The sequence below is a fragment of the Capricornis sumatraensis genome, chromosome 13 (assembly GCF_032405125.1).
Source record: "Capricornis sumatraensis isolate serow.1 chromosome 13, serow.2, whole genome shotgun sequence".
Lineage (NCBI taxonomy): Eukaryota > Metazoa > Chordata > Mammalia > Artiodactyla > Bovidae > Capricornis > Capricornis sumatraensis.
Window position 1 is genome coordinate 6510406 of NC_091081.1, and position 22686 is coordinate 6533091.

Below are 22686 nucleotides of genomic sequence, written 5' to 3' on the forward strand. Positions count from 1 at the left end.
TTTATCTAAATTTATCATATAGGCAATAAAAAGAACTGCTTTCATTAATATCTGATAGACTGTGGTACACTTTTATTAATTTTTGGCACATGCCAAACAAGCAGTTAGTTAGAACCCATAACCAGAATATGTAAGCAATTATATAGACTGCCATTTGAAACAAATGCTAGTATTCTTAAAGGGAAAAAACAAATAAGCAGGTACACATAATTTACTTTTAAATGTACATTTGAGGAAATATTTTAAGCTAAGGCCTAGGAGCCCTCTGAGCTCAGTTTCCAGTTCTGCCACTTATCAGCGTGACCTTATTAGGCAAGTCAACACTTCTGTACCTGAGTCTCCTCATCTGTAAAATGGAGGTGTACATCACCTCTCCATTCACAGATTGGTCCATGGGGTAAATATAGCACTTATCCCACTAGATCTACTTGAGAGGCAGCACGAAATAGCACAAAACCAGAGGGCAAGGAAATGTTACAGCCCTGGCCTTGCCATTTTTAAATATCGTTTTAACTGTGAGAAAGTCATTTAACCTTTCTTTGCCTCAGTGTCCTGAACCCAAACATAGTATTGTCCAGACAACTTATTTCGATAAACCAAAATATCATTATAGGTAAAAGCATAAATGCAAAATGCTATTATGGGGCAGAGAGAAGGGTGCATCTATCTACCTTGGTGTAGTTTAGTGAAAATTTAATGATTCCATTTTCCTAAATCTCCCTAGATCCACAATAAAATCTATTCTATAGATACAATAACAGAAATAACTGCAATTCTTCTAAAGAACTAGGAACTCTGAAGATTATGTTCTAAATACCAAAAGGAGTTACTGCAGCAAACAAAAAGTAGTAGTAATAAAACAGGAATATTCTGAAAAAGCGAGAGCTAGGAAAAACGGTAAGAGAAAAAAGAAATAAACATGTTAACATATAACTTTCTTTAAAGCATGAAAACAAAAAGAAAAGGATAAAAGTGAGAGGTCAGTGAAGAGCCAAAATTAATGTTACTCAAGGAGAAAAATGAAATTATTCCTACTGTTGATTACTTTATACTTTGTAATTTCAACCATTAAGTTAAACATATTTATCCTAAAAAATAAAAGAGCAACTGACTTTATTTTAAGGGTTCCAGCATCCCAGAGCCAAAAACAAATAGTGCCATCTGCCCCAGTAGAAGACAGATATCTCTTTGAGCCACTGCACAATGGTGAGAACTGAAAAAGAAAGAAGCAGTTTTATAAGAAGAGTAACATAGTCCAAATAATAAACCTATTTTTAACCATACAAATAGCAAATAACAATAATGTTTAAACACTCCAATTTGACAAATGTCATGGTTACCTTCATATTTAAAGTCCATTTATTTATAGAGAAAAGAGAAAATATTCCTTTCTTTATTTTAGTTGGCTTTATACAATGGATTATAAAGGTGACTTCTTTTATTTTAAACTGTAACCACAGAGGATTTTTCAGGGATTAAAATGATTACCTGTAGTGATGTTATAGATGCACTGTGGCCCTGAAGAACAGCCAAAGGCGCACACGTACGAAGACACCAGACTCGGATCATTTTATCACAACTGCCAGCTGCTATCATGGTATTCTCATAGTTGACAGCCATGTCTGATATTTCAGCAGCATGCCCTCTCAAAGTAGCTAATAATCTCCCATCATCTGTTGCCCAGATTTTCACAAGGCAGTCATCAGAACCCTTAAAATAAAAATGGATATTTACTGAATTAACTATAAATTTTAGTTCAAATACTTAACAAAGATTTTTTTTTAATCCTATCTGTTATACCCACTTCCCAATATTCATAACTTTAAGTACTAAAATGTATTATACACTTGTGTTAGAAACTTTCCTCTACACAAGGTGCTTTATTTTATAAATTATTCACTTATAAAGAATACTTGTATGTGCCCACAATCTAACAGGAAAAGTAGGATGTTAGCAATAACTAACCTTTACCTATGGCCCTTACCCACTACCCAAGGCAGCCTCTATATGGAATCTTGTCAAAGAATCTGAACTTCTAATATAACAAAACTATAACTGCAAAACAAATGTAACATGCAATAGTGACTAATCCTAGCTACGTTACTATAAAAATGAAAGGAAGCTTATTGATGCTTTTTCCTCCTACAAAGCCAAAATCTGTAACATATGAGTTTCCCACCATTGATCTTCAATGCTAAATGCTAAATACATAACAAAGTCACTCAACATCAGTTATAAGAAAAAAGTTAATTTTAGCTGCATGCTGTCATTAAAAATATATATACTACCTGTTTACCCTTTGCAGAAGCATAAGCTCAAAGAGAAATGTAAAGAATAGTTTCCTACGAATATCTGTATTTACAAATAAACATTTCACTTTCACTTAGCCAAAGCAGCAGTAAGAACTCCTAGACTTTTTTTTCCTTCTTTAATTTTTCTTATTCATCTTATAGTTCAAAGTTTACTCTTTTACCAACCTCTCTCTATTTCCCCTCTAGTTTTTACTATTAAAAAGTTTTAAATATACAAAGAGTACAATATATTACTATTAACCTCATATATCCATTCCCCAGATTCAAAACTTATTAGAACATTTCAAAGGCTGGAGGTAAGAACTCTTTACAAATATTCCAATCTAATTTGTTAAAAAATTCACACACACACTATTTTATCTGACATAGAAAGTACTTAAGAGGATCTACAACAGCAAGGACACAGAGAAGTATCTGCTTCTAAAAACTAAGGCACTATTTGGCTCTGACCTACATTCACAACAAAAACAAAATTTTAAGTATACCAACACATGTAGAATGTACATGAAGAATAAAATCATGTCATCTCATTATTTCTTATGTATCTGAATAAGTCTGCTTTATATTCTATCTTCCATGTTAACAAACAGAAAACAAACCAAAAAACGCACACATCTTTTTGACCAAAATGCCAGCTTTTATGAAAAGGACAGGGGGCAACCTGTTATCTAAAAGTCAGTTTCCAGTGACTTTTCACCAAATAAAATTGAATAGAAAGTCCCAGTATATTATGAATGTATTAAGTTCACTAACCTTATTTTATAATTCTGCTTTATTTTGACACATACAAAAAAAAAAATCCCCCACAATATCACCCCCCCCAAAACTGTACACAATTTGCTTTAGTGTGTATTATCCCAATTAACCTTTCTTTTCTTCCATTAAATTACAGGAGAGAAAGTTTTCATGTTACTTTCGGGGAAATCTCTCTTCACTGTCCTCCTCTATGATATAAAGTAGTACACTGTCCCCAACCCTCACCCGGATCCCCAGAACTCCTGGCAGAATTTTGAACAAAATCCGAAAGCATCCTCAGGCAATTTCTATCTCATGAATCATTATTTGTGATCATTTATTTTTATGTGAATATGAAACTAAATATGATCTGACAAATTCAACTAAGTTCTTTTAAAATGACTATCAGAAACACAGAGATTGAACCCAGTTCTTCCACGCTGCAGGTGGACTCTTTACCAACTGAGCCACAAGGGAAGCCCATCAGAAACACAAGTACACATAGATAATTGCTTGAAAAGGAGTGTAGACAAGAAGAAAAATCAAATTTACCAGGAAAATATTCTTACATAAATGTGTATAAGTTGCATGTGAAAGGATGAATTAAAAAACTGATAAAACTATTCCTTATAAAAAGACCAAACTGTACAGCAGAACTTGAACAGATGATCATTTTTTACAGAAGCCTACATCAAAAGTTAGTAAAGTCTATAAACCAAAGAATAGAACATTACACTCTTTCAATCAAAACGTTAAGAGTTACAGACATGAAGGCAAAAGTAATGTCACTTAAATGGTGAAAGAAAAGAAAGAGTTGGAAAACACAGGCACAGGCGTTGGCCTTGGTAGGAAGGACACATGGGCTCCTAGGCCTCATGGAGGAGGAAGAGCTATGGTGGACATGGCAACTGTGAAGCAAGCAGCAGAGAAATTAGAGGAGTCTAACCTCAGCACCAAGACAAACAACTGAGGATTATCTCCCAAAAGTGGAGAAGTGGGAAACAAAAGGAGGAACCAAAAAAAGTGAGAGAAGTTTTAAAATGTGGTAGAATCTTATAAGCAATAAGGGAAAAATCCTGGAAGCAACAGTGAACTTCCAGCTAAAATTAGACAACATGATTTCAGAAAAAAACCTGAACTGACAAGGTTTTTAAACAAAGTTCTAATGCCCACGGGAAAAAGAAGTATTCACTTATTTTCAGTAATACATAGATACTGCTGCTAGGACTGAGGATTTGGCATGGTAGCGGGAAAAGCTGGGAGTATGAAGTATAAGTGGGTAATTAAAAACAAAAATTAAGCTGCAAAGGTTTTATCTGAGGAAGGGCATAGAGGGTAGAGTTTTAAATGCCTGTTAAGGAGTTTGAATTTAACCTGGCAGGGGAAGTTAATGAAGAATTTTAAGCAGACAAGACATAAAAGTGAGTAAAGTCACTCAGTCGTGTCCGACTCTTTGCGATCCCATGGACTGTAGCCCACCAGGTTCCATCCATGGAATTTTCCAGGCAAGAGTACTGGAGTGGATTGGCATTTCCTTCTCCAGGGGATCTTCCTGACCCAGGGATCGAACCTGGGTCTCCTGCATTGCAGGCAGATGCTTTACCGTCTGAGTCACCTGTGCGGCAGGGTTTCAGGTGATTTTTCAATTTTCTTCTCTTTGTTCACTGAAAACTTCTATAAGGAGTATGATTTCTATTAGTAATAATGGAAATTAAAATTATTTAAAATATTATAATAATAATGGTTGGACAAAGAACCTTATGTTAAAATACTGATATCATCCCACAAGTATAGGATAGGTTTATGAGTACATAAGTAAAAAAGCAGATGGAAAGTGATGAATCTATGATAGAAAGTAGAGATTTTAGAATAACGGGTCATAATTGAAAATACCGTCCATTCTGTGATTCAAAGATACGTAAAGCCAACCCAAATCATACTAAAAAGACTACTATCCACAGCTGAGAATATTCTGAAATGTAAATTCTCACATGTAAAATCTGATATGCTAGAATTTCATTTCAACGCACTGAATTATATCAGCTTCTTTAGGTGTAGAAGATATAATAGAAAATCAGCACTTCAAAACCTAACAAACCTAAGTTCAAAATGGAGAGAATGGAATGATAATGATTAAATAAACTCTGGTCCATCCATACAATGGAATATTACTCCACAATAAAAAAGGTACCAACTAGACATGCGATACCTTAAACGTATTTAAAGGGTATTATGATTAGTGAAAAAAGCCACTCTTAAAAAGTTACATACTGTGTGCTTTCATTTACATAATATTCTCAACATGGTAACACTGGAGATACACAGAACAGACGGGCAGCTGCCAGGCATGCAAATATAAAAGGCAGCACAAGGGAGTTACTCTGCGGGGATGGAACAGTCCTGCACCTTGACTGTGATGGCAGTTACATGAGCCTACACATGGAATAAATTTGAATAGAACTATGCATGCATACACACACGTGTACAAATGTTGAAAACTCAAGATGTGTAGTCTAGTTAACAATGCTGCACCAATGTCTATTTCCTAGTTTGATACTGTACTCCAGCTGTGTCATATGTCACCAGTGGGGAAAGCTGAAGGAAGGGTACATGAAAGTGTACATGGGATTCTGTACTATTGTTGCAACTTTGTGTGAGTCTATACTTATTTCAGGGCTTCCCTGGTGGCTCAGAGTTTAAAGTGTCTGCCTCCAGTGCAGGAGACCCGGGTTCGATCCCTGGGTCGGGAAGATCCCCTGGGGAAGGAAATGGTAACCCACTCCAGTATTCTTGCCTGGAGAATCCCATGGACGGAGAAGCCTGGTAGGCTACAGTCTATGGGGTCGCAAAGAGTCGGACACGACTGAATGACTTCACTATATACTTATTTCAAGATTAAAAAAAAACTTTAAACGTGTCTAAATTGGTACATGAATACCATAGACACATTATATCTTTCTTCTTTAGCAAATGGGAAAATTCTCATATTTAATTTTAAACTAATACCATATAAGGGTGACCACCGTACTAAATTTAGTATTATAGCATCGGAAATGCTCCTTTAAGAATTGATATATGAGAGGGACTTCCCTGGTAGCCAGTGGGAGTGCAGGAGACCCAGGTTTGATCCCTGGTCAGGGAACTAGTGGAGAAGGCAGTGGCACCCCACTCCAGTACTCTCGCCTGGAAAATCCCACGGACGGAGGAGCCTGGAAGGCTGCAGTCCATGATGGTTGCTGAGGGTCGGTCACGACTGAGTGACTTCACTTTCACTTTTCACTTTCATGCACTGGAGAAGGAAATGGCAACCCACTCCAGTGTTCTTACCTGGAGAATCCCAGGGACGGGGGAGCCTGGTGGGCTGCCGTCTATAGGGTCACACAGAGTTGGACACAACTGAAGTGACTTAGCAGCAGCAGGGAACTATATCCCAGAGACCACAACTAAGAGTTCACATGCCACAAGTACAAGATCCTGCATGCTACAATTAAGACCTGGCAGAGCCAAATAAATGAAAATATTTTTAAAAAAACTGATATGTGAGAACAAAGATGGAAAATAGGAACCTGATGCAAAATGTACCCAGTGAAGACGGAATAGCCAAACACAAATAAAACTAAATTAACTATATTCTTTTTTAAAAAGTTAGAATTGGGCCGAGATTAAGGGAGGGCTTAGCTGGTGTTTTCAAATGCAGTATTTTTGTTCCCTTTCTAGAAACCAGATGTAACTTTAGGTCAGAGAGAATTAAAACGAGCTACTTCTGAACCAGCAGAGTCCAGGCCCCAGGCCCGGCTGTGAAAGCCCCAGCGAAGGTCAGGTCTTGGTCCACTTGACACTCCTTCCCATGCCATTCCTAGGTGCTCTGCCACAGCAAAGGTATCTGTGCTCCTAAAACAACAGGAATGTTTCACTGGCCTTCAGCCAGGAGAGGCTCAGCAAACAGGATAAAATTTCAGAGCAGATTTATGGAAAGTTGCCAGTGTTGGGACTAAAAGTCTGGTTTGAGATCAAGCCCTGAGCTTTGGGAGTGGGAGCACTGAATTCCAAGACCCTAGACTACCAGAGTGGAGAAGGCAATGGCAGCCCACTCCAGTACTCTTGCCTGGAAAATGCCTTGGACGGAGGAGCCTGGTGGGCTGCAGTCCATGGGGCTGCAAAGAGTCGGACACGACTGAGCGACTTCTTTCACTTTTCACTTTCATGCATTGGAGAAGGAAATGGCAACCCACTCCAGTGTTCTTGCCTGGAGAATCCCAGGGATGGCGGAGCCTGGCGGGCTGCCATCTCTGGGGTCGCACAGGGTCAGACACGACTGAAGCAACTTAGCAGCAGCAGCTACCAGAGAACTAACCCTAGGGACTATTAAATTAGAGAACTCACACAAAGGAAACCACCTGAATACAACACCTGGAATCACTCAACCACCAGTAGCACCCTGTGCATGACGACTTGCCTAAACAACAAACCAAACAAAAATACAAACCTAATCATCAGCAGACAGGATAACCACCCCACTCAGCCTTGCCCATTACAGGAAAAACAAACACACAAGCAAACAAACAAAAAAACTCAGCACAAATCTCACCCTCTACAAGCTTACACAAACCACAGGACCAACCTTAGGAGGGCAGAAACCAAAAGGAAGAAACAATTCAAATTTAAAGCCTGGGAAAAGGAAATTTCAAACACAATAAGTTTTAAAAAATTAATAATGAAAAGGCAGAGAAAGACTACACAAATGAAGGAACGAATTAGAAATACAGAAGTCCAAATAAATGAAGAGGAAATAGGCAACTACCTAAAAAAGAATTCAGAATAATGATAGTAAAAATGATCAAAAACCTTGAAAACATAAAGGAGAAAATGCAAGAATCAATTAACAAAGACCTAGAAGAATAAAAGAATAAACATACAGAGACAAACAACACAATTACTGAAATTAGAAATACTCTAGAAGGAATCAACAGCAGAATATCTGCAACAGAAGAATGAATCAGTGAGCTGGAAGATAAAATGGCGGAAATAACTTCTGAAGAGCAGAATAAAGTAAAAAGAATGAAAAGAACTGAGGATAGTCTCAGAGACCCCTGGGACAATATCAAAAGCACCAACATTCAAAAACGACAGAATGATCTCTATTCGTTTCCAAGGCAAACCATTCAATATTGCAGTAATTCAAGTCTATGACCCGACCAGTAATGCTGAAGAAACTGAAGTTGAACGGTTCTATGAAGACCTACAAGACCTTCTAGAACCAACACACAAAAAAGATGTCCTTTTCTTTATCGAGGACTGGAATGGAAAAGTAGGAAGTCAGGAAACACCTGGAGTAACAGGCAAATTTGGCCTTGGAGTACAGAATGAAGCAGAGCAAAGGCTAACTTTAACCGCAAGTTTTAAGAAATATATGAGCTGGTGAAAACTGAAGATGCTTTTTTTGGAATTCATTTTTAAATCAAATTATAATATTATGCTAGTGGTTAATGCCAAGCAAATATAAAAGGTAGCAATGGATCAGTAGTTTCACTTTTCAATAATGTAAAATTGTCACAATTACCATGAAAGAGTGTTCATTAGTATATTAATAGTAACATAATGTGTTATCATGATAACATAGATAAATGACACGTTCACCATTCTGTTTACTGAGTATAAAGATACCAGAAAGAACATGTAGCTTTAGCTTACATAAATCCCCAAATAAAATGAGCCATATCAAATTTACACTGTTTTCTCTTACATGTCAAGATATCCTATCAGTGCAAAGATAATGCCAAGAAGGCTGAAAAAGTAACTTTTCTCTATCCTGAAAAAACAACAGTGCAGATATCACTTGTGAAAAGACTTGATAAAGGGTGGAACTTAAACTTATGAATTTAAAGTACCCTGTGAATTTTCTTTTTCCACAGCCACAGTGATAAAGCCAAGTGCCTTTAAAAACGATCAACATGCTCTGTAGCTTAGGGGAGAGGAAGGAAACTGAATCAGACATTTACTCTGGAATCACTGTTATTTCTTTAATACTTTTAAGTGGACTATGGAAATGGCACCAATGACCTTTCCTTCTAGAATTTAACTGGATCTCTTACACAGCAGGTAATCACCTACCCGCGTTCCTTCTTAGTCTATCCCAAAGAAGTCCCTATTTTGTGAATCCCTTATGGAAACTACAAAGTTTCATCAAAATAAAAAGTGTGAGAGGCAAATTTCAGATAAATAAAAATGAATGCTGACATTCTCCATATTTAAAACCCAGGAATTAAATATGTATATACAAAAGCAATATGTATATACATTTGCTTTTGTATTCTGGTCAAGAAAAATTCCACAGATCTGTGACATGGCTTTCTACTTCGTTGAGCACTTGGGTATTAAAATTTGTCTTAAAATCTACAAAAAAATGTCCTACCTACTGACAGGAAAGCTTTACAAAACAACTTCAGATACAGGGTCTTCAATCATTTATATTCTATGTAAAAACTAAAGTAGAATCTAAAGTCAACTTTCAAGTTTCTGGAAGACAAATTTTAAAGGGCTTAATTGAACTATTTTTAAGTATATATGTAAACATTTTTTTAAACTGAAACCTAGACAATTAGCTGTAACAACTATATTAACTATTCAATGATGAAGAAAAGTACAACATGGAACAGTAAATGACAAAGAATTGCTGACTTGTGCAAGGAGAAAACCACACACACTTGGGCAACAGTACAGAAGGTTAATTGTGCTCAGACAACCTTAGAGTTAAAAAGCAGACCTGTAAACTTTTCCCTGCTAAGAGAGAAGCATCAACTGAACATACCAAGCAACGATGATTGCTCTGGCATGAAGATAAAAGAAATTAGGTGATTATTAAACTTTTAGTATCTTGGAGAATTTGGCAGTCCTTGGCAGAACCAACAAAGAGAATTCTAATTTCTCTTGCTACTGCATGGCTTATGAGTCAGATTTCACCTCTTGATGTCATCAGAACAAACAGAATTAAATGTTAAAAACATCATGTATATGGTTATGCATACTATAATGTCATTTTCTTTTCAAGGGAAAAAGTAGCCTTATTTGTGTGCTTAGTCGCTCAGTTGTATCCGACTCTTTGCAACCCCACACACTGTAGCCCACCAGGCTACTGGAGTGGGTTGCCATGCTCTCCTTTAGGGGATCTTCCCAACCCAGGGATCAAACCTAGATCTCCCACAGTGCAGGTGGATTCTTTACCATCTGAACCACCAAGGAAGCCCTTAGTAGTCTTTTATTTATCTGAATAACAATTCACTTATTTGGGCAGCTAAAAACTGCTTATACTTTAAATTTAGTTCCATGTATTTTCTAGAAGAGGCCACTGATTTTCTTACCAATCTATCAGACCTGTATTTCATTTCCCTTACAAATTATCCTAAACGTTAGAGTCAATCATCTAAACACAGGCTGAATTTTCTTACTCCTTGTCTATCTAAACCACCACTGACTAACCTTTTATCAACATAATCATCATTTGCTCTTGCCCTGCTCCCAGATGCCAAGTACCATTATGGAAAAGAAGACAAGCACACTAATTCTGCAGCACTGCAAGTTCACAGCTCCTGTTTATTTGGATGGCTAAGGCTAATTAGCAACCGTTTTTGGCCCCTATTCATCACTCTTTCCCTATTACCAGGTTTTACCATTCATCTCTAAAGAACTCAGTCCCATTCCCCAACCAACAGTCTTCATCGTGTAAAATATTTTATTTTGAAAAGTAGAATCTGTTCATTGTAAACCTAATTATCTTTCTAAACAGTCCACATAAACTGCTCTTAATCTATTTATTCACTTATCTATCGTCCAGAAAGACCACTGCACGTCAGTTATCTCCTCTTTCATCTGCTCTCCTAGTTCCTTACCCTGACCTAGTTTCCAAAAATTTATCTTCTTATAAATTACCATATTCTAGCTCTCCTTTCCATTATTACCAAACTTACTGAATATATAGTACCATCCTTACACTACCTCCCATGTACTTTGAAAAAGCAATTTTGCATTTCAAACTTATGGGAGTTTCAAGATCAGCACCAATGTCTTCCATCACCCAGACACATCAACTGTTAACAATTCACTGCATTTGCTCCATCACCGCCTTTCTTTTCTTTCCCTCCATTTAATACACCTGCAGACTTGATGCCCCATCACTTCTAAATATCCCAGGGTGCATTCCTCTACAACAAGGATACACATCTCCATACACTGGGGAAATTAGTAATGATAAAAATGCCATCCAATCCACAGGCCCCATTCAAATTCTGTCAACTATCCTGACATTGTTCCCTTTTCTTTTCTGGCCTAGGGTCCCATATAGCACGGAGAAGGCAATGGCACCCCACTCCAGTACTCTTCCCTGGAAAATCCCACGGACGGAGGAGCCTGGTGGGCTGTAGTCCATGGGGTCGCTAAGAGTCGGACACAACTGAGTGACTTCACTTTCACTTTTCACTTTCATGCATTAGAGAAGGAAATGGCAACCCACTCCAGTGTTCTTGCCTGGAGAATCCCAGGGATGTGGGAGCCTGGTGGACTGCCATCTATGGGGTCACACAGAGTCGGACACGACTGAAGCGACTTAGCAGCAGCAGCCAGTGTTCTTGCCTGGAGAATCCCAGGGATGGGGGCCTGTGGGCTGCCACCTATGGGGTCGCAGAGTCGGACACGACTGATGCAACTTAGCAGCAGCAGCAGCAGTAGCCCATATAGCAACATGTGTTATATTGTCACTTCAATCTCTTCAATCTGGAGATTTCCTGAGGCTTTCTCTATGTTTCATGTCCTCAGAAGTTTATAAAGAACACAAACTTTAAATTCTGTCAGATCATACTGTCTTGGTAGGAATCCCACAGACTAGATGCTGTGTTTTCCTCCCTGTACCACTTCAGAGGATATGCAATGTCAACCCCCATCCCACCACTACTGAAGTTAGTAACTTTGTCGTGTGAAGTGTTTCCCATATTTCCCCCCCTGGAAAGTTGCAATTTCCCCCTTTCAATTAAATTAGTATCTTGTGGGAACATACGCTAGATTATGCCAAGATCTTCAAACCAGTATTAACCAATCTACCGTCCATCGATGACACACAAATGAATCAACCACCACTATGATAGCTGCCAAAGCAGCATTCTTTCTGTAACTATCAGTTGGCATTCTACCGTAAATAAGTGGTTTCCCTTTTTCTCACTTAATTATTTACAAATTTACATCAATATAGACTCAAGGATGCCTACTTTAATCAGTGATCATAAATAGTTCAGTCAAGGTCCTACCCGTCCTCATTGAACTTCTTTAATAAGAAAATACAATTAAAGCTAATTTTAAAAATTAAGAATTTCAGACAGTGATAGATATTATAAGAAAAACACAGTAAGGTAACGTGACAGACAATGATACAGTATGGGGAGGGAAGGTAGACAGCGAAAAGTCTTTTAAATATGCAGTGTTTGACCAGAGCTGCTAAAAAAAGGAGTAAGTCACAGCAATATTTCGGAGATTATTCCAGGCAAAGGGAACAGATAGTACAAAGTCTTTAAGCCAAAAATGGGCTTTGTAAGTTTGAAACACAGAAGAAGACTATTGTAAATGAAGCACAGTAGGAGGAGAGAATTCATCTTACGGACATTTTTATATATGTATCTTCCTTACCAGAAGTTTCTTACAAGGAAGGACATTATTCACTTCTGTATCTCTAACTGACTGGCTCATTCATTCATCTTTCTCTTTTTGTCATATGCCTACTGTATACACCAGATACAATGGAAGGCACTATAGATCTAAAAAGGTTTGAGAAAAAGGATTTGTTGTCAGGAAGTTGACAGCTTAATAGAGACCGACCCCTAAACAAACCCACCACAACAGAGGACCATACAATACAATTTAAGCATGTCCAGTGGTAGTGCACCACGTTCAGAAAACAGCCTGTTTTACTGTCAAACTTTTTGAAAGACTACTCTATCCTGTCTTTTTAAATTTTCAATTCCCAATCTTTCCTTAGTGCACTGCAATCTCACTCCTTTCTCTAAAGCTTAAAACAAAGATTTTTTCCTTAAGGTCACTAATGGCCTTGCCAAATCCAAAAGATGCCTTTCAGTTGTAATTTTACTTTAGGTTTCTATCTTTAGTAAAATACAAATCCTCTGGCTTTTAAGACACCACATCTTTTTTTCTCTCCTGCGGCCTCTTAGGCAGCTCTTTCTCAGGTTTAATTACTGACTCCTCTCTTCTTGTTTAGTTTGCTTTAAAGTCGAAGACTCAGACTTCTCACATTACATACATGAGGTAAAATGATCAACTTCTATATTCCACGATTCCCAACTTGAATCTTCTAGCCTAGATCTCTCTCCTGCACTCCCACTGCCTGTTGAGCATTTCTACTGGGCAATCTATGTGTGGGTCTCAAACTCAACACGTCCCAGTCTTCACAAACTTCTCCACTTAAATCCCTACCACAGTAAAGGACATGGCTTTCTAACCAGCTGCACAAGTTAAAACAAACATCGCTTCATATTATTGCCTCTCAACTCCTCCCCATATGCAAATAAACCTCTTAAATCCTAGCTCTATTTTTGGCCTATTAATTCCATCCCTACTCCCACCGTGACTCACATGGATCACTCCTAGAACCTTTTTACCAATACCTCTGGATATCGACTTAGCTTTAATTCATCCTCTACAAAATTCTCAACAGATCATTAAAAAGAGAAATTCTACTCACTTCTCTGAAGCCATCATTTTTGTTCCATGACTTCAGGGAAGAACCCCCTTCAAATGTCACAAAAGAATCTTGACTTTGTCCTCCAACAACATCTCTAACTCTTGCTTAACAGGGGTCTATATGTATTTTTCGCCATGTCAAATAATACACAATTGCATGTTATATTCTTCCAATGGTTGTATATGCCTTTCCCTAAACTGTGGAATATCCAGCTTGGCTCACTTCTCAAGGAAGTTCCCCTTACCATCTCCTACCACACCCTGAATTAGGTACCTCTCTCCTACGATACCTCAACATGTTGTGCTGCCTCTATCAAGCTTCTCATCATATCGCATCAACACTGTGTTGTTGATCATCTATGAACTCTCACTGATAACTATAGCTGCCATTTCAATATTCTAAGTGTTTAGAAAAGTGTACACCTCCTACAAGACCAAAGTTCACTAAAGAAGTGAACTCATAGTATTTATTACAAATTATTGAGTTTATGGAAAGAGTTTATGCTCTTTTGCCTTAATTTGAAGAGATATCCTTTATGTTTTTGAAAAACGAAATCTTTTTACGTGGTCCTCAACATACATTTAGGAGTGAATGGCTTAGTCCTGAGAGAATTAACTAACTCTGTTTTTCTTTAGTAAATATTATTTGACACAATGATTCTGAAACCAAGTAAACAGATTTAGAAACCTAAGAAAGAGAGAGAATTAGGGAACAGTCAGACTTGGCGATTACACTGTCTCCTTCCCTAGGCTCTACTCATTATTCTACTGGGAAACGTCCATTATTAACTATTCTAGTACAAAACACTGGATAATTTTCCTAACACAGAATTTCACTTATCAATCACATTGATTTCAGTTTCGATCTTGTACAGCATTTATCAAAAAAAGATTTTAGGTAAGAAAATAAAATGGATACAATTTATTTAAATCTATCTATAGAATTAAAAGCAGCTTCTTCCTGTGTATCCTGTTCTATACTAATTACACACATCATTTCATGTAATCCCACAAAAAATCCTGTGGGATTGGTAGTACTATTATCTACTTTACTGGTATTATCTATTTCCCTACCTTTTTTAAAGAGCTGAGAACGCTGTAGATGAAAAGCATGAAGCAGCCTTTGTAAACTGCACTGCTAGTGCCTGGCAACGCTGTGCACTGAACCAAGAGTCCCCTGATGCTGAAGCTGACGCTCTTAACCACAGGACTATACCGCCTCTAGTTGTGCTTTCCCCAAAGCACTCAAAAGTCCGCTGAAATTAGTCCCTTGGAAAAAGTTTTCAAATACATCTAACAATAGAAGTTAATGACAAGTGTACCAAGTCTTAAGATACCAAATACATAAGAAGGAAATACTGAGTCGTCCACTACTGAATTGTTCTTCTAGGAAGTAATAAGAGTGTGCGGCCCCCTCACAGGCATCTTTCATTGTTCAGTCAAAACCTACGATCCTGAAGTCTTATCCTATTTGCTTTTAAGACTGGATTTCAAAGTATTAGTTAGTGGCTACTGTGTTTCCAGCAGAATAAAAGAATGTGAATAGTGAACACCTATGTTCTCTAACTCCACCTGAAGTGATAACAAGATAAAAATACAAAGAAATTTTAAATAACAATGATCTCATATTTTGGCATTTATCACAAGGTAACATTTTGGAATTTGTCACTGCAAATCACTAGTAAAAAATTACAAATGAGACTGTAAGTTTGGCACAATTAGAAAATTATATCACATACACAAAATATAAACGTTTTTAGATTTTTGATAAGACCACATAAAATAGTACAGTGATAATTTTCTTCCCTTTATTTATGTATCTTCAATGAAAGGAAAACAATCAGAAAACAGCTTCCTCTTAACGTATCATTCTTGTTCCCCCAAAATCAAATGCTCTTAAAACTAGGAATTAAGTTTTTAGAACAAGGGCTGCAGTTTTTGTTTTTTCCTGTACAAGGCCAGATAACAATTATCTTAGGCTTTGTAGGCAATACGGTCTGTCATAACTACCCAACTCCATGTTGTGGTACAAAAGCAACCACAGAAAATGTGAACAACTGAGCGCATCTGTGTTTGAATAAAACTTTATTTACAAAACCAGGCAGTGGGCTGGATTTGACTCATGGGTAGTAGTTCACTAAACCCAGGTTCAGAGTGCTCTCCCAGCTCTATGCCTACTAATCTACTACTGTAAGATAGCAACAGCATTATTACTCACTGGATTTTTCCCTCAAAAAAGTATAAGAGATTATGTGTCTAATTCAAATCAACACACACACAATGCTTCATAAAGTATGACAAATAAATGCCTACCATCCCTCTCACATTCAAAGAATTCCTTTCAAAGTCATCAAAAAATTAAGAAGTTATAGATATTTTTTATAATCTCAGTATATGACATAACTTAATGCCAAAATGGGAGAAGGCAATGGCACCCCACTCCAGTATTCTTGCCTGGAATATCCCATGGACAGAGGAGCCTGGTAGGCTGCAGTCCATGGGGTCACTAAGAGTCAGACACGACTGAGCGACTTCACTTTCACTTTTCACTTTCATGCATTGGAGAAGGCAATGGCAACCCACTCCAGTGTTCTTGCCTGGAGAATCCCAGGGATGGGGGAGCCTGGTGGGCTGCCGTCTCTGGGGTTGCACAGAGTCGGACATGACTGAAGCAACTTAGCAGCAGCAGCAGCAGCGCCAAAATGAAATATAAACACAATGTAATGTTTCTTTCTCATTCTTTCGATTTATTATTATTATTGAAAGAATCCTTCTAACATCAGAAATGCCGAATTTACTATATGTTTTGAGAGCTAAATTTAAATAATAATGTTGAACTTAACTCTAAAGATAATTTTCCATTACCATTTGAGAGCAAGTTACTGTTGCAGGTATATCAAGGACTTCAGCAAATACAGGGATAACTGTTCCTCGCTCTGAAGATAATAACCTATCAGAAAATTTTGAAAATTTCACTTTTATTCTGCTTCATGAAGAATAGCAGACATAAAAGAGGAAGTGAAAGGGAGAATACTAATATATACAAAATAATCTGCAAGTGCCTGAAGAGGATTCCAGAACCAGGAAAAAGATTAAGTATGGAAATCCTTTCCCACATCCTGCCATTTAGCTGTTTTACAGATGACTGAGTGTATGGGTAAAGGAGAGAAAGTAGATATAAATAAATCTCAGTTTACAAGCATATCTACTTAAAAGAGGAATCTATAATTGTTGTGACTGTATAAAATTCGCAGCTGCTCTCTTCAAAGACAGAGATAGGAATTTCCATGTTAACTTCAATTTCCCGTAGGAACCCCGTGTATAAGTGCATACCTTTAGCCCAGTATTTAATGTAAGTAATATTTAATTATAAGTACAACCTCTGTAGTGAAGTATTGCCCTTAGTGGATATAATAGTTAAGGCACCTAAAAAGAAATTGAAATACTTCCAAAAGCAATTTTCTCACTTAAAAGCTGAAAAGCTCTGCTTTATTCCATTCAACAAGTTAAAAGAAAACAGTAACAAACAAACCCAAAGAGATTCTCTGAATGCCAGATATACTGAAGGGTGAGGTCCTAAAGATAAAAGGTAATAAGCTTACATATGCTCTGACTTTTCCCTATCACCACTTTAAGGGCCATTTCTCAGACTCTAATGTGCTTAATACACTTTGGATAAAATATCCTTACATTTAGAATTAAAAGTATTATATGACATTTGACAAAATGTCAACTGCATTGTCTGATATAATGCTGGGGATTACACTTATCCATGAGGACAACAATGTAACTGTAACTGGGTTACAACATGTCTTTCAAAAACATTCCAAACTTGAAGTCCAATTTTAAGCAACCTTTTGTTAGAAAGCTGTTTTATGTGAATTTCTAGTTTTTCAAATTAAAAGAAAAAACAAAGGTTTTATTTCAAAGTTCAATTATAAGCAACGTTTCTGTAATCTCATATATGAATTAACATAATACTTTAAAAACTTACAGTAAATATCCGTCTGCCAGTTCGATCAAAAGTTACACAGTACACAGACGACAGGTGTCCAAGAATTCTTTTATGCATTTTCATGTGCTGATACACTGCAGTTGGAACTAGTCGCTCAAGTCTGTATTTTCCATTCAGCTTCCTTGAAAACAAAGTATCCGCTACCAAGAAAAGGAGGGGAAATAAGTATAATTCAGAAATTAATTTTAATTATCCTCTTTTAAGAATTCACATATTTCAATTTCTCATATAGCAGTAAAAATTAAGATGCTTTCTAATGCATATGACTCCTAGTTAAAAGTCTTCAAAATAGTAAAGCCCATTATTTTACCTGAAATAAGTCAAAAGCACTATTATCTTCACTTTACAAACAAGAAAATCTAGTTAAAGAACCTGCCTAAAGTCACAAAGTAAGGCATGATGCTAGAATTAAAACTCAGCCTTCTTTACTCTCTACTCTGTCTAGTGCTCTTTAAAACCCAGAATGACTTTATATGACATTATTTCTTTAAAAGGCTCCTATGAGATAGATTTTCTCATAAAAGCAGTTGAAACTGGATCCGGTGCTTTTTTCTTTTCAACAAACAGCAATTCTTAAACACTCTAAATATGACACACTGAATGACACTTCTAAAAACTTTCCAACAAATGAAGACAGAGGAATAACTTGCTGCACTATTTAAAAAATGATAATAATAATAATTAGGGGCTTCCCTGGTTGTCCAGTGGTTAAGAATCCGCCTGCCAATGCAGGGGACATAGATTTGATCCCTGGCCTGGGACGATTCCACGGGCAACTAAGCCCGCGCACTGCAACTACTGAAGCCAGCGCGCCTAGAGCCCGTGCTCCCGGCCAGAGAAGGCACAGCAGTGATGAGCCCACACACCACAACAGAGTAACCCCCGCTCTGCAACTGGAGAAAGCCCGAGGGCAGTAATGAAGACCCGGCACAGCCAAAAATAAATAAATGAAAAAAAAATAAACTAGGAATCCTGCTGAAGACCTGTACAATGATTCCTTTTCTAGAACCTATAAGCCCTCTTTCTTCACCTCGCCCATTTTAACCCCCGTTTAACGCCCATTTCAATACATGAACAAAATTTACCTCCTACTCCAAAGCCTGATAGGCTGAATTTGACCGAAGATGTTCCTTTCCATCTAACTTACTACTGTTCTTTGTTTTCTATACCAATAATTAATTAGAATTATAAACAAAGAAGGTGCTCAATAAATACATGCTGACTGGTCTACAGGCACATTTTCACTTGTAGATCATCTTTTAATACCAGGCTTTTTTTTTTCTGACTGTGACTGCCATCTACTTTGGATAATAAGCACTGCAGTTTCTCACATTTAAATTTAGTTTATTTAACTCCGGTTTACAGCCTATGATTATGCCCTAAAGTTTATGAAATATAAATCTCTCAGGTGTATCATAAAGAATCTCAGTGCTTATTATCTTATTCACAAACAACAAATGTTTGGCTTATGCTACATTTACAAGCAAAAAAGAAAACATTGGGGACTGGCGATAAGGTAGAATACTTTGCAGGTTCTAAAGCAATAAAATATAATTTAAGGAAGAATTCCATTGTGCTTACATGATCTTTTCCTACGTCAATTATTTTATATTCTGATAAGAGTGTATCTCCTGCTCTTAGAGGACAAGTTCTAGGATACAAATTATTTCAACACTTGTGCTATCTAAGACAAACTGTTGAAAGTTGTTAATTAGTATATTTAGGCTGAAACTAGTTATACAGTAACAGTGATTGGATAAGTTTCTAATAAACCCTGATATATTTTGCCTTTTGCACAGAAATGGCCTGGTGAAAGACAACCACCTGCACTTTAGCTCCAACTGATTTGGAGTCAAGATCACAAAAAACCACAGGCATCAACTGTCCTGCCAAATGAGAACTCAAATAATCTTATCCAAATACTAAGGATCAATGACATCTCACTTATTGTCTGTTTTACAGAAAAAGAAGTGATGACATATAGCACAGATGTTGACCATACTGTGTTACCAATACAGTTTAATTCTCTCCACCCCAAATTTACAAACTCAAAATGTCAAATGTTCTTAAAATCTCTATCACTGTTCAGGTACAAAAATATGATCTTTGGAGGTAACTACGATACCAAAACTATTATTTTAATGATGATAAGGCACTTTTATATAGGTCAGAATTTTTTAAGATGGATTTTTAATGAAGACTATACTTCAGAGTTGATAAAGCAAAAACTAATTCCCTTAAGAGAAAATGTTACTACTCTCTTAAATAGTTTTTACTGAATCTCTACCTAAACTGGGATTAAACCTTTATTTTCACTTTGAGAGTCAACTGAGGAAAAGAACATCCTTTTCAAAAAGCTATCTTACAGTCAACACTTCAAGAAAACCTTTTTAGAAACAACATTAAGTCAAATACTGTACTCCACCATCCTATGTTATGCTTGGCTGCCAATTAACTACTGAGTATTTTTAATGATACTATGTTAGCATCCTCAGGGAAAGGGTACCAAACAGAATCCTTGCTGTCGACCAATTTACAAACTTGTACAACAGAACTAAAAGAAATGACATACAGGGAAAACAGCATGTAGAGTTCCCAGGTAATAAGCTGGTGGTGCAAACTTGACACAATGGGTTAGAGAGAAAAATACAGGTATGCTTCAGTAGTTGAAGTTCCACTGAGGAGGTTGGATTTGAAGAAGGTCTGACCAGTCAATTAGGCAAAGAAGATGTGGTGGGATTCCCACTGAATGAACTCACATTTTCTTTCACTACACCATTTGAGTAATATCTTGTCTCTCCTATCAGATCTTAAGTATCTTAAGGACAGAAATTCTGCCTTATTCATATTTCCTGCAACTGAGTGTGGTGCCTTTTAAATAAAAAAGTGTATAAGTGAATCTTAGTTAATAATAAGAAACACAAGATGGTTCAATTAAATTTACAGCTTTATGGCAGAAAAGCAAATGCCAATCATTCCTTTTCTCAAGAAACTGTTAACAGTAATTGGATTTTTGAGTAAAAAGGAAATGTCTCTTGGATTATAGGAACTCCTTAAATTTTATTAAACCAGAACATCAATTTTTAAAATGAGCATGGTTAAGCAGATATAAGAGGGCACAAAGGAATAAGTTCTTTATATGACATTATTATAGTTTTAACCTTATATCAAGTAACATATATGACTTCTGTTTAAAAGTACATTAATGTTCCCAAGTATGGTGATGGGAAATGTTCTTAAATTAAGCCTGCCAAAGCAAATTCCTATCTTCTTCACTTGGCAAATTCTTTTTTACCCTTCAGGGCCAGTTTAAATGCCACCTCCTCTAGTAAAAAGTGAATTTTACTTTTAAGCTAAAATTTTTTAATTTTAAAAGCAACCTAACCAGTTGCCCTATAGTACCACTCCTGTGTTCAAAACTGCAGTGTTCATTTGATTCACAATAAACACCAAGTTCATTATACATCAGCCTCCCAAGACTCTGCACAATCTTGCGTCCATTATCTGACCCCTTTACTTGATCTATTCCAACCATTCTAATCACCCCCATTCTTTCAACACATCAGGTAAAGCTCCTAACTTGGGGTCTTTGCACCCGCTATTCCCACTGGCCAGAACACTCACTCCCCACGTGGCTAATTCCCTGGCTTCCTTCTTCGTATCTTTCCTTAAATGTCTGTCACCTTCTCAATGAAGCCTAACTTGATCAGCCTAGTGAAAATTACAACCCAGCCCCTACCACCACTGCTAACTCCTGATGCCCCTATGTAGCTTAATATCTGCTCTTTTTTCCATCATCATTTTTTATTTGCTAATTATGTTCATTGTTTATTTGCTGTCTCTCCCTACTACAATATAATAAACTCCACACAGGCACAATTTTTTTGTCTGTTTTGTTCTTTGATTAGTCTAAAAGCTGACAGTGGTGGCTGGCACTTAGTAAAAGCTATGCATTTCGTGGACTTAATAAATTAACTACATAACAAAAAACAATAAGGTTTAGGAATAAAACAAAAATGGATTTCTTTATTGGACAGATTACAGATTCAAAGTATCTCCATACCACTCTTCCTTTCAACTGCCCTGCTAAATTTACTTAATTTGGAAGCAAAGGGATAGGTAAACATATTTATTCAACTATGCTGAGTGAATGGACAAGTAAAGTGAAATATTCATTTGTATGAGGTATGGAGAAAGAAAAGGAGCAAAACGTGAGAAGTGTCATTTGTAGCAAATCATTCATAACAGCCTTTGAAACAAAGTCTCTGTGCACAATTTAGAACTAGTTACTAAACAAAATAAACAAAAGACCCACAATTTCTTAAAGTTATTAGCAGGTATAATTCTGTATATAACTAGATGTATCTAGCCAGTAAGGTCTTAACTATTACTTCTGTGCCTACATCCTTGGTAAATAAAATTTCCCCACAAGTCATTTCTTTGCAGTTCACACCAAGGTATTTTTTAAGAATTAATTTATTTCTTTAATCATAATACTAATGCATACCTAATGGAGAAAATAAGAATACTGTCTTTACATAATTCTACCACCTAAAGCAATTACACAAAATTTTGCAGAGATTTCCCTCATAAGCAGAATTTTAATAGCTATGCCATCCATATTCCTTAATGAAATAAAAACTAGGCTTTACGTTTGATGGACTTGTATTTAAAAATGATACTGTGGAGATTTTAAGCAAGGTACTCTCAACTTCAACTTCTCAAATTATTCATCCAGAAACATTTTCCACAATATACTTGGTTTTCATATTATGCTATTCTTTGACATCTCATAATTTCACACATTTACACAGCCAATTTTATCAATATTTTTCTTTTCTTTTGTAATTTGGTATAGTGCTTTAGAATGGTTCTTCCACCAGCCAA

General features: G+C 36.7%; 1 protein-coding gene across 1 annotated transcript in view; it reads right to left on the minus strand.

Annotated features, from left to right (window-relative positions):
- Positions 1–22686, minus strand: part of PHIP (pleckstrin homology domain interacting protein) — a 120272-nt gene that overhangs the window by 68646 nt on the left and 28940 nt on the right. The window contains exons 7-9 of the mRNA XM_068985019.1: positions 17779–17939; positions 1489–1710; positions 1113–1213 (exon numbers count right to left, since the gene is read on the minus strand). Of these exons, the coding sequence (XP_068841120.1) occupies positions 1113–1213; positions 1489–1710; positions 17779–17939 (484 nt within the window). The remainder of the gene's footprint in view (positions 1–1112; positions 1214–1488; positions 1711–17778; positions 17940–22686) is intronic.